Below are 12,603 nucleotides of genomic sequence, written 5' to 3' on the forward strand. Positions count from 1 at the left end.
AGTTTGGGAGTTTAAAGAAACAACTGCAAATTGCCAATTATTAAGAACACAAGACATTGTGTGATATATATTTACTTTATTTATCACATTCTCAATTCCATTCTTATTATATGGAGTAAAATAAGCAAACTGGATAAGCAAGGCTTCACATTCTTTTCCTATTAATTCAATCAACAAATACAATAAAATGATAAAGTGAAACCTGTCCAACTGACCCTAAGGATTCTAACATTTTGTCCAATTTGACTTTTAAGGATTCTGACATTTTGTCAAATCTGCCTCTACAGAATCTGACCCTAAAAATTCATTTTATCTAATCTGACCTTGAATACTGACATTGTGTCTAAGCTAACATAGCTGAACGTAGCCCGATGTTTTCCAATATTCTGTCTTATCTGACAAATATGATGTGCCCTTCAACATGTCTGACTAGACAGGTATCACTGTATCCATTTCAAAATAATTACTGGTAATTTGATAATCAAATTAGATGGATTATTATCTCTGCAATAAATCACTTCCTAAAACATGCACTTTTTTTTATAATAAATAATTTTATTCTGTTACTGTTTTCAAAACTGTAAAAGATCATAATCATGAAAATATTTCATAATCATTAAACTCTATTTTCAGAGGTTTACTCAAAGAGAAAAGAAAATTGTCATATATCTTAGTTGATTGTGGAATTGTTCTCTGATTCAGTGAATCTGAACAGCTCATAAAAAACTGCTTAGGAATAGATAAGTAAAGTCAATACAGGATAAACTTCGGTATATGATACATCTGATATCTGCCCTACAGCTTATATTGGGTGTTGACTTCTGAAGTGAGGCTGCATCTTATTTGCTTTGATACCAAGCCGCATGTGTTGTCGTAATTTCAATCTCTGCATGAATGCTAAGTCTTTCACTCGCTTCTGGGCAACAGCTCCTGGGGAAAAAATTTATAGAACTTGAAAAAAGGAATATATAGTACATTTCAAATGTCAATAAATTTAGTTGGGTGTTCAGCTCAATAGACTGAATTAATGGAACATTTTGAAATTTCAGTTGTCTCCTTTCAGTAATTTATGCAAATAATACACTTTACATTAGCCTATGTCAAGAAAACATGAACTTAACTGACACATGATATAAAGAGGAAACTCTTATCTTACGAAATATATTTAATATCTGAAACATGATATTAATAGAAAATTAGATTTCCACTGAAATATGATATTGAGAGAAAATATTAAATTGACTGAAACATGACATATAGAGTTGTGACAATAAATGGAAGATTACCTTTTGCTCCAGTCCAGCCCAGGGCCTTGTAATGAGCCAGCATGTTAGGAAGGAGGGCTTTGGTACGGGAGGATTCTCGCTGGGGTAGATTCTGTCTGTAATATTTCTGTAAGGAACGATGCCCTATGGTTGCTCCTGTAACACAAGGTGAATGAAATATAAAGACGATGTAACAATACTGTTCATGTAATTAATAATACATTCATTGAATGATAAGTACAAAAGACAAGACAACATCCGTTGGGAGACTACTGCACATAAAGAACTACCCATACCGGATGTTGGATCTTTTTTCTTTGTATTTGTTGAATGAGTTAATTACTTTCATATAGATTAAAAGCTTTTCATGCAATCACTCATCTTCGGTTATGATATTATATAACTTGAGAACTGCTTTGAGATGGCTATGTTGTTGTAATATAATGGTATAGTAAGCTCATAATTATTATCATTAACTAAAAAAACATTCTTACCAATGAATTTTCTTCTTTTTTTTTTTTATTATACAATAATATGTTTGTCTTGACAGAAGAATTTATTTGTAATGTATTTATTGAAATATATTTATCTATTTGAGAAATAAAAATAAAACTTCTCAAATGGACCCTGTTCCATGATAAACTGTACAATGTATATACAACATTAAATCCTACAGGACAGACTCCCCTACCTGATGGTAACACCAGTTCAAAGTTTTCAGTAGACAGGACTTTCTGTTCCACCTCCTCCTCTTCCTCCTCTGCATCCTCCATCTCCACATCCTCAAGTCCTATGCCTGGACCCTCTTCGTCATCATCAAATTCCTCCTCCTTGTAATCTGGATAACTTGTCCTGTACAACACAAAACAACAGACTTTAAAAGGAGAAATACTTGCCTTTGGATGAAATGATGACATGGAAAAAGAAACATATCCAATAATTATACAGTGTCTTATTACAGAGTCCTGAACATTAGAACAAACAACTTGCGAGTGGAGTCGATACATATCACAAGCTTTTCATCAACCTTTGACAACAACTGTGTAACGCGGACTACTGACCAAAATATTATAGGTGGGCGAATACATTATATCCAAAAAGTAATGTGGACGACAAGACTACTACACAGAGGAAACTGCAAAACTGCTGGATACAAGAATCAAGGACTCTAAACAAGAACATTGTATGTGATCCTATGAGATTGTGACAGGTGATCATTCAGGTGATCCTTTGAAGTTAGTGTTTTCTTTCCTACAGGTATTCCAGTTTCCTCCCACTTTAGGATCTGGAACAACTGTAGCGAAACTGGACCAAGATGAATGTCGGTGACCAGATAGCTCAATTGGTAGAACATCTGACAAGTGTTTGCAGGTCACGGGTTCGAACCCCGGTCTGGCCGTGCATTTTTCCTCTGCTATTACATATGCCTGATAAGTTGAAATAACATTATTCGCGAATGCTATACTATAATAACATGGTTCCTCACTTGGCTATTCCATCAAGCTTGATAATGCCCCTGTTAACAGGTATAACAACATGAGAAGAGCTGAGTATCTAGAAAAGACCTATTCTAAACAACGACGGACCGAGGTAGAACTCCCATTATTGTTCCCTATATATGTACAACATGTAACCAGTGTCCAGTCACTCACTGAAGTGACAGAGCTATTCTGCCAAAAAGATCCAATTTCCGGTATAATATTAAATTTGGTACCTTACCATAAGCGACCAGCAATAAAAGCTATGCCTAGTAATGAGCACATTGAAGTATTTTGCAGTGCAAGAAACAGACATAACGTTAACAAATGCTATTTCAGTGTCCTGCAAAAAACCCATTCCCTGATTTTGATCTAAACGTCTGTTTTCCCACTGGGCTTATTACAGTATAAATTTGGTGTCTACCTGTAATCGTAGAAGTCTGTATACTCGTACACAGCATCACCCTCATGTAGCAGTTTACAGTGACCCTTATCCAACATGTGTTTCTGTACAGCCTGTGAAGAGTGGAAGGTTTTTCCCTTGTCGTTACACCACAGACAAACGTGGCCACTTCCAACCTTCTCACCTGCAGATAGATCAAGGTTAATATTATGGCTTATAGGTAATGCAGAATGAGATAATGCTACACATGGAAACTTGTGTAAGATCATGTTTACCATAAATTTTTAAAAAATTTCACACTTTGTATAAAATAATAAATGGCATTATTTTTACTCTTGTGGTGAGACAAAACCAAGCAATGGAGTCATATAGGCGGTACAATGGTAATCAACTATTATTATTCCCTGGTTTCTTCATTTGATATAATGCCTGAGACACCATTAAGTTTGCTATCAAAATGAAGCAATGACAAACTATACAAAAAATGTTATGAAGCAGATGATATAATGTTGATAACGGTGTGATAAAGCTATGCGCAATATAACTGTATCTGTATTTTACCTGATAGCAATATTGTTAATGTATCACGCAGAGCCACATTTCTGTGATTAACTGACTAGAGTTTATCTGAATAGTTTATTCCTAAGATCTGGAGGGAAATACCAGAAAAAAAGTGCATGGTTGTATACATACCTAGGTAAGTTACGAGGCCCTCAAGGTCGACCAGAAATTCTACATCAGGGACGAAGAAGCTGTGTTTTGAGGTCATGTGTTTGACATTGTCTTCCAGAGATTTGTTCACATGAGAACAGAAAAGACACTCCTCTAATACAAAGGTGCTTTCATCCCAGCTCTCACAGGACTCAGCATCAGAACCTAAAAAATACAAGTAAAACCATTAACCTGTACATTTGAGTCCCACAAAAATGTGTAATTCGATAGAATAGTATCGCTCAAGACCAAAGATTGATTGATTATTTAAAATTATCTTTGTTGACTTGTTCAACCAGATCATTCAATATCTATTGCAATATACTGGTAGTCAAATGGAACTAGCAAGAGCAAGGTTGTTCAAGAATATGCTATTATTTACAGTATCATTACTTTCACAGTTACTGTAAAGTATATACTTATATGATTGATAAAAGTATAGCAATTTACAAATTTTCAATTATGCTTAAAACTACACTTCTACTGTGATGGGTCAATCAAGTCTGAGAGGTTGGTATGTATAAAATTTATATGCGATTGATTGATGCCATACACAAATACCTTCAGTGTGAATAATTAAATAGAGTTTTCTCCCTTTATTCATTATAAATGTCTGTTGAAATTCATACAGAGATAATTGGAATTTGCTCTCTCAAGAAATAATTTTGAATTTACATTTTCTATACCAGAGACCACATCTGTCCAAAAATATGTACCTCATTTTTGCTAAAATTCATTAATACAATTTCCAAATACGTTTTTGACGGATTTTTTTTTTTTTTTTTTTTTTAATTAAACATTTTCTTAAAATATCATCAATGCAGTTCTTTGTCTATATTGTAGGGTTTACAAGGAGAAAAGGTGGCTTTGCTGACTAACAAACCTTCATCATCTGAAACCTCCATCTTGCTTCCAGGTTTGCTCTTTTTTGATTCAGATGCCTCTGGCTGCGATGATGACTGAGAATGTGAAAGCTTTGTTTTTCGCGCCATATTTACACAGTCTTTCATAAGCCTTTTCTCATTTTCTGGTAAATCTGAAGATGTGCTTTTTTCTGAATTTTTTTCATTATTTTTCTGAACTTCATCCTTGAGTTTAATCGTCTGTTTTACGACTGCTTCTTTGTGTTTCTTTGACTTGAGATGATTCTCGTATGCATTCTTGGTGTTGAAGTGCTTGTTACATAAAGCACACTGAGTGAATTGGACTTCTTGCTCCTCTGCAACCTGTGATGACAAGTAATGGTGCTGGAGATGAAAAAACTCAGTTATGCACGGATTTCACATGCAAATTTGAAAACAAATATGTATGTTTAACACCTGGTAAATCTCAGGGATTTTCCAGAATTTATTTAGATTATCACCTGCATACTTACAAACTATGCCTTTCTTGGAGAGAAACTTCTTATTTCTAATTTTAGATATAGATTATCGGTAAATTTTTGTATTGTTCATGATCTTCAACAAATCCAACTGCTGTAATCCACCCATAGACTGTTCCTTGTCTTTATATAATTAGAATTATGAAGTTATAAATAAAACTGAAATTTATAATTTTTGTCTCTAACTTGATAGTTTGATTCTAGATTTCAAACTATATTGAAGGGGGAGATAATCTTGTATTAGAATTCAGCTGGGTAATTATATATTGTAATAAAAACTTAGGAGATGAATATGGCAGCCAGTTTTTCAAGCTTGAAAATTTCACTATGCACTGTCTCCCAATAGGGAAAATCTGATTGGAATGGACATCAAAGTGGTACAGACCAGGGTTCGCGTTGAAGCCTTCCCAATAGCCTTTTAAGCATAGAAAATTAAAAAGACCTCATTTTTTTTCTGGAAGATCATTCAAATTATTCACAAGGACCCCATATATCTGAAAAGGACCCCATTTATGAAATGTCAAGCGCAAACCCTAGGTACGGACAAAATAGAAACTGTAGATACCTTAGCTCTCTGGGCAAGGACTTTCTGTTGAAATGTATCAGCAGTCACAGGTGGTAGCTCTGCAACTTTTCGTTTTAGGTTGTACCGATGCCAGTCTGTCTTGTAATGATTCCTTTGTAATTCCCCATCAGGAAAGCCAACACGGCAAGTTATACATGTGTATAGCGACATCTTTTCCTGATCAAGTAAAAAGTAAATTCAAATAGGATGGTTTTGAAATTAAAAGTGCGTTTAAACAAAACACTAATTAGATCAGAGTCAACTTATATTTCAGTGACATATATATATATAAGCGTCTAGTCTTACTGATCATGGCGCAATATATTTATACTGATAGGGGTTGTTTGATTTCTGAATGAAATCACAAAGGCATGTCATCTGAAAGTCTAACCAATAATTCACCTATTGTCTGGTTGTAAGGACAGAGAAAGTCGTGAAAACTGGGGGCTACTAGCCCCCATTTTTCACGCTACACAGATAAATATACATATTCTGGTCATTTACTAGTTTAGGGTGTTGTTATTTCAAACTTTCAAATGCAAACCAAGAACATGTCAGTAATCATACACACATTATGAATTCATTTCTTGAAAAACTTGTGAAGATAAATATATATTTGAGTTCCTTCGATAAAACTATGTTATAGTCTCACTATCAAAATTTGACATTTCAACAATCTGTCATCAATGACCCCACGTGGCTCTGCATTTCTCACTGCTCTACGACACAAATATTAACCAATAGATAGTTTATTGGTGTTACCTTGGTTGTTAATAGGTCATAGTAACTACTAAATTAAAAGATTTTGAAGAAAAAAATATCTAAGCTCAATACACACCTGAATTTCTTCTCCCGAAGTTGACCGTCTTGTGCAATCAACAAACGGAAATGACATGTGAGCTACTTAAACCGGAAGCTGTCACGGATCTGCAAAAAAATAGATTTAATTTGTTTTAAACCTCTTTGCTTTGGTGATAAGTTGTAATAAACGATGGTGCATAGATTATATGTATATATATTTTTCACATTTTTAATGGTACAAATAAATATATGAGAGTATATCTTGATTTGATTTTGTGTTCCGGATTGTAATGTTACTCGGTTCCTACCTTTACATTATCCTTTCCACTTCCTGTAAGGAAAATAAACAGGCATTGAAAATGGTATGACCGTAAAATAATCCACAAACATCACTGGAATCAATAAAGATTGTGATAAATTTATTGTATAGAAACCATTATTGTGCTTTTCTCGAGAAGATATGTAGTTATGAGGAACCAATTTCATTTAGAAATGCCCAATTCGATAGTCGATGTAGGGCTTGATACGGTCCAAGTGTTCACTGTTACTCGGGATAAACTGTAAAAAGATGAAAGGTGGAAGTGTATAGCTTTTGCAATGCCGAAATCTAGTGTAAATAAAATAAAGACAAATATGTGTCAGTCCAGAAACCTCCCACATGTACACATTGGACGAAACAAACGTACAGAAAACACTGCCTGGTCTGAAGTGTCGAGGCATATTTATTTTTTAGTTTTCGTACAATTTGCATTTCAATCAAATTTATTACACTTTCCCATGCATATATACTACATGAACAGCCTGTTATACGACTTCTCCTTGAATCTCTGTAGAAATAACTATGCCAATTGTAAGTTACCTGGTTAAAAACTGTCAAGTGTACATGTTATTGTGTACATATATGTATTTCCTTGGACTTGTTACTCTTTTTATACCCCGATCATAACGGGGGGAGGGCATAAAGTTTTACCCAGGTCCGTCACATCCCATCCTGATGCAATGTAACTAATTAATCTCGGGAAGATGCAATCCTCACCAAACTTTCGGGTTGTCGAGCAGCAGGGCCATTTATGTCTTGCAGTCACAGACATCAGCTAGCTTGTATTTTCTTTATCTTTCAACATGCTTGCATTAAATATCCGAGCAGAAGACTGGGCCTAATCTGAACCATTATTTTATTTTTCCAGGCCAAGAGAACCAAGAAGGTTGGGATTTGCGGGAAGTATGGTACACGTTATGGTGCCTCCCTAAGGAAGACTGTCAAAAAGATGGAAATCTCCCAGCATTGTAAATACACATGCCAATTCTGTGGCAAGGTAACTTGAAAAAAGTGTTATTATTGTTTAGTTTAGCATCCAATGTCGGCTTGATTTTCCCTTTTAAAAACTTCTCATAAACCAAAACACCTAGAATCGTGATATTGGGGGGAAATTACCTCCACCCATATTCACAGTCACAGTGGTCAGATATGTTAAACTTGTGATTACTTAAGGTTACAGTTCAAGAATTAACTTTGTTGAAACTCTTGATTTCTCCTGATTAGTTAAACTCAGAAATCATCAAAATTTAATAGTGAGTACAGGTGAGCAGTGTCATATTATGAAAGCCCACAGGGCATCTTATCTTCAAATGTCACATTGCATTGATACTACCTGCTTGATAAATTGTAGCATAATGAAAAGTTTGAAGGTGCTTACAAATTGTTATGTATCATATTTTGTAGTAATAAGTATTAATACACCTTGGAACCTTACCAGACTAACTCCCATCTTACTTAAAGGGACATCTTGTTATGTCATCCATCTTTCAATCCTGATCTTTAAGCTATTCTGTGATTTTGAAGACACTTTCTTCAGGATAACCTCCAAATAGTTTAGTTTCTATTAGTGAAAAATTCAAAAACAAAAACACAAACTATCTAGGAATCATGTTTAGGAAATACAACTAGATTCCGAGATGGTCACATCAACTGTGTATGTTTCGAGGTTAACATTAGATTAATCAAAGCAGAAGAAATTAAATTTTACATCTCTTTACCATACAAATAGGAAAGGGAATGAACAGTAAAAACAATGATTTCAAGTTAAAAACTTCTCTTTGGAATGTTTTACATAAAGAGCTGGAATACATCTTACCTGTTTTGCTTTTAGGAGACCATGAAGAGGAAGGCAGTTGGTATCTGGTCATGCAGACGTTGCAGGAAGACAGTTGCTGGTGGTGCCTGGGTATACAGGTAATTAGCCTCCTCTTGTTTGTTGATTCCAGTTTGTAATAAGTAGTTAAGGTTACAGATACTACAACAATGCCATTTAATCAGGCTAACCATAGTTGTCATCTTGTGTGCATGCTAGTGTTCTTTGATCTATGCTCTAGTTTTGTGATAGTTTACTATGAAACCCTGGTATACTGGCTGTAATAAACTGCTCTGCTAGGGAGAACGACTTTTTATCTCCATCAGTTGAGCATCTTGTCTAGAAAGCCAGGGGTCCTTGGTAAGACCCCCTTGGAGAAGCATTGAAATGATTCAATTCATGCTCTCCGTTACAGTTCCTTTTATTTTTTTAATAAATTTCCCTATAACAATCTTGTGGCTCTAAGATATGTACCAAACAAGAGGACTCCAGGTTCATTAAATAGGAGCCATCAAAAAAAAGTGATTTAATTCAAACAGTACAACATAATAAGGTGCATTTTCCCCAGCACCAAAAATAGCTCTGATTGTGATATAAAATTTCGAAACCTTTTCTGATATAATCAATTAAGGGCTGTTCAAACATATATGAAACGGAGGGAAGGCACTTAAAAGGGGCCCACCTATAGATGTGATTGAAAATTTTGATGACCATCTCACATATCCACTTTTTGCGAACGGTGTCCCTGTATAGAAGCAATTTTAATGTAAAAAAAATTGTACAAACACACCCAACAACAGAATCATTTTATTTCAAACCCCATCAACTCGTAGATGCGATTTTAATTTTAGCCCACCTCATCACATATTATTTATTGAAGTGCCATCCCTGTCCCATAAATATTTTCCTGATCTGTTCAGTAGATTGTTCATATAATAATGTGTTATTTGCACTATATACTGAAATTCTCTCTTTTCTTATTTTTTCAGCACCAACGCTGCTGCTACAGTCAGGAGTGCTGTCCGTCGTCTGAGAGAAATGAAGGAATCCTAAATGCCAGTTTAATAAAGAAACAGCACCAAAAATTTAGTTTTTGTATTATTAGCCCATCACCATCAGGTGGAAAGCTGCTGAATATTTTGCTCATCAGGTGGCGGGTTGCTCAAATCACCTATGGTCAATGGTCTGTCATCTGTTCTTGTACAATTCTTAACAAATTATTTTTCTGGAAAGTATCTGAACATTATATGCATGATGGTAGTCTCAAGATCATGTTTTGACTCTTAACAGCAGGCAATCAAATTCAAATACCACCATACATACTAAACTTTGCTTTGGAACAACTTTTTGGGATCCCCGTCATGGGGGCCTCCACTAAACCATGTAATATATGTACATGTACTACTAATGTTCAATTATTTACATTGTTCTTTCATTATGGAAAGAAGTGGTGAAACCACTAGCCGCAATATACCGCTTGGCTAGGGAGATCTTCTCTTTAGCTCGATCTGTTGAGCGCGAGACTAGTAAGCCAGAAGTCCCGGGTTCGATCCCTAGCGGAGGCAGTGATTTAAATTTATATAATTCCTGCGCTCTGTTACATATACATCAATGTCTGATATTTAAAACAGTTCTATCTAAATATGAGGAGATGAAGATCCAACGTCCATGTAGATGGTGCAGTAGAGTTCTGTGTGGCCCAGCAGACGAATTCCACAAGGAATACAAGAGTCCAGTCGTAGTAGTAGAGTTATCAATAGGTAAAGATGACCATGACAACGTCTTGCTGGGTTAATCGGCTTTAATAAAGAATGTTGACTAGTTCTGATGACAACACAACACGTGTCGAAACTAGTCAACATTCTTTATTAAAGCCGATTAACTCAGCAAGGCGTTGTCATGGTCATCTTTACCTATTGATAGTTCTATCTAAATGTAATCCGCAGAGTCTGTGGTAACTGTATACATGTATAGACAAACTGAAAACCCCAAGAAAGCAGTCTTATGATAGGTCAAAATTCCAGAAGAAATATGTTTCGGGAAACAACTGAAGTATACTAATTATCTCGCAGTCTCTGTGAGTGTTGAGGGATCGTAGGTTACCGACAATGCAGTTACATGTATGAACAGATATATTATTACCAGTGCTATTACTTTTAGAGGAGGCAGCTCTAACGAAGATACAAGGTAAAAGAACAATTCTCAGGTGGAACTCTTCAGCATGATTTTACCAATGCAGTTGTATCCTGTAGTAACTGGGTATGGGAATGCATACTTCGGATCTTTATAATTATTGTCATTGTATGTCACAATATTCAAGGCATTATAGAATCCAACATGGGTCAGGGATATCTCAACTAGAGCATAAGGTTTAGCTAGCCAAACTCTTACTACATGTAGTAAACAAGGGCTGAGATAGCTTTGTTCGCAGAACAGGCCCATGTTTGATTATTTTTCTCGCATACTTGCAAGAAAATGAAAGTTTTTATCTCGCCATCTACAATGTTCCTTGGAATGTGCATAAAAATTGATGACGCCATCATTTGTGACATTGTTACTCAACGTAAAATGATGACATTAACTTATTGTTGTGAGCAGCGTCATACAGCTGTCTTTTCCCCTGTGTGAGATTGATTTATATTTTCCTTAGCAGCCGCGGGATAACCTGGTGAAGTATACGAGAACAATATATTATGTATGTATACACAGTTATGATGGATATTAAGGCACAAAAACTACACAGGATACATATGAGTATTGAACCGCCTTTAATTTGAACGTTCTACTTAAGATTGATAAATGAAATGATTCATAATAAGGAAATGTAATTCCAGTCTTGAATTGGAAGACAGTTTCCATCTTGGGCCTGATTTTGAAGGCGACAGTTCAAGAGTAATTGCATTTCATTATGCCTCAAACTAATAGATCTCGAGATATTTGAAGAAAACATTAAAGCAAGAGACACTGCAAAGGTCAATGATTTAGGATCAAAAATTATAATTAGGACTTTGAAAAACCATTGGGTTTTTTTTTATGCGGATCAATATACACCCTAGTGTACATATAAATTGCTTATCCTTTCGTACTAATCAAAGGCCAATCACAGAGACGCATTGGCCGTGGATAGGAAGACTAAATGGGATGGATATTTAGTCATAATAAAAGACCAATCTATGATTAAATATAATCAGAATCATTAAAATCGCAGAACATATACCCAGGTAAGTGTGGATATGTGTATCTTACTCTTGATATATATTTAAAAGCATTGAAAGTCTGTTATATGTATGAAAATAAGATGGACAGAAAGACATGGAAGTGTGATGGACAGAAAGGTATGCTTACACCAAACCTGGACAGAAAGGCTCGCAAGACTAACATCAAATATTCAATTTCAGGAGGATTACATATTAAACGTCAAATAATTTGTTCCAGTATAAGCAAAGAAAAAAAGGCATACAGGTATGATGGATAGAATGTTTGAGAAAGATTTGCAAAGTATGATGGACAGAAAGGCACAGAACTACGATTGACAGAGGCATCTATGCACGATGGACAGAAAAGGAACGCAAAAATGAGAGAAAGACTTATAATAATGGACAGATGTGCATGTATATACATATGTATGATGGACAGTAAAGACCAGCTAGTTTGATTTTGGAACAAAATGCACTATGATGGACATGCAGATACGCATTAATATGATGGACATAAAAACAAGTAGGATGGACGGAGAGACGCAAGTAGGATGGACAGAGAGACATGTATGTATGATGGACAGAAAGGCACCTATGCATGATGGACAGAAAAGGAACGCGAAAATGATGGATAGAAAAGGCACATAAGGATAATGAACAGATAGGCATG

The 12,603-nt window shown here is 35.3% G+C and overlaps 2 protein-coding genes across 3 annotated transcripts; one reads left to right on the plus strand and one right to left on the minus strand.

The window, feature by feature from the left end:
• Positions 1 to 59: 59 nt before the first annotated feature.
• On the minus strand, positions 60 to 6,705 carry LOC117343573 (zinc finger protein 622-like). Of its 2 annotated transcripts, none has more exons than XM_033905998.1 (8): positions 6,642 to 6,705; positions 5,804 to 5,980; positions 4,741 to 5,083; positions 3,840 to 4,022; positions 3,168 to 3,330; positions 1,957 to 2,117; positions 1,287 to 1,421; positions 60 to 930 (listed from the first exon to the last, which is right to left on the minus strand). In XM_033905998.1, exons 1-8 carry the CDS (start codon positions 6,696 to 6,698, stop codon positions 803 to 805), a joined length of 1,347 nt encoding a protein of 448 aa, XP_033761889.1. In that variant the 5' UTR covers positions 6,699 to 6,705; the 3' UTR covers positions 60 to 802. The 2 variants fall into 2 exon arrangements, with proteins under 2 accessions (XP_033761889.1, XP_033761888.1); XM_033905997.1 differs by having other exon boundaries at positions 4,741 to 5,104.
• Positions 6,706 to 6,871: 166 nt separating this feature from the next.
• LOC117344308 (60S ribosomal protein L37a) lies at positions 6,872 to 9,821 on the plus strand. The gene is made up of 4 exons (XM_033907018.1): positions 6,872 to 6,966; positions 7,792 to 7,920; positions 8,755 to 8,837; positions 9,726 to 9,821. The coding sequence occupies exons 1-4, from the start codon at positions 6,895 to 6,897 to the stop codon at positions 9,787 to 9,789; spliced, it is 348 nt and encodes a 115-aa protein (XP_033762909.1). The 5' UTR covers positions 6,872 to 6,894; the 3' UTR covers positions 9,790 to 9,821.
• The last annotated feature ends 2,782 nt before the right edge of the window (positions 9,822 to 12,603 follow it).

The sequence above is a fragment of the Pecten maximus genome, chromosome 15 (assembly GCF_902652985.1).
Source record: "Pecten maximus chromosome 15, xPecMax1.1, whole genome shotgun sequence".
NCBI lineage: Eukaryota > Metazoa > Mollusca > Bivalvia > Pectinida > Pectinidae > Pecten > Pecten maximus.

Coding starts and splice junctions, on each gene's coding strand:
- LOC117343573 (XM_033905997.1), bottom strand. CDS start 6,698: ATGTCATTTCCGTTTGTTGATTGCACAAGACGGTCAACTTCGGGAGAA. Junction 4,023..4,740: donor GGAGGTTTCAGATGATGAAG/GTTTGTTAGTCA, acceptor TGTATTTTTTAG/GTTCTGATGCTGAGTCCTGT. Junction 3,331..3,839: donor GGGCCTCGTAACTTACCTAG/GTATGTATACAA, acceptor ATCTATCTGCAG/GTGAGAAGGTTGGAAGTGGC.
- LOC117344308 (XM_033907018.1), top strand. CDS start 6,895: ATGTTACTCGGTTCCTACCTTTACATTATCCTTTCCACTTCCTGTAAG. Junction 6,967..7,791: donor ATAAACAGGCATTGAAAATG/GTATGACCGTAA, acceptor TTATTTTTCCAG/GCCAAGAGAACCAAGAAGGT. Junction 8,838..9,725: donor GGTGGTGCCTGGGTATACAG/GTAATTAGCCTC, acceptor TTATTTTTTCAG/CACCAACGCTGCTGCTACAG.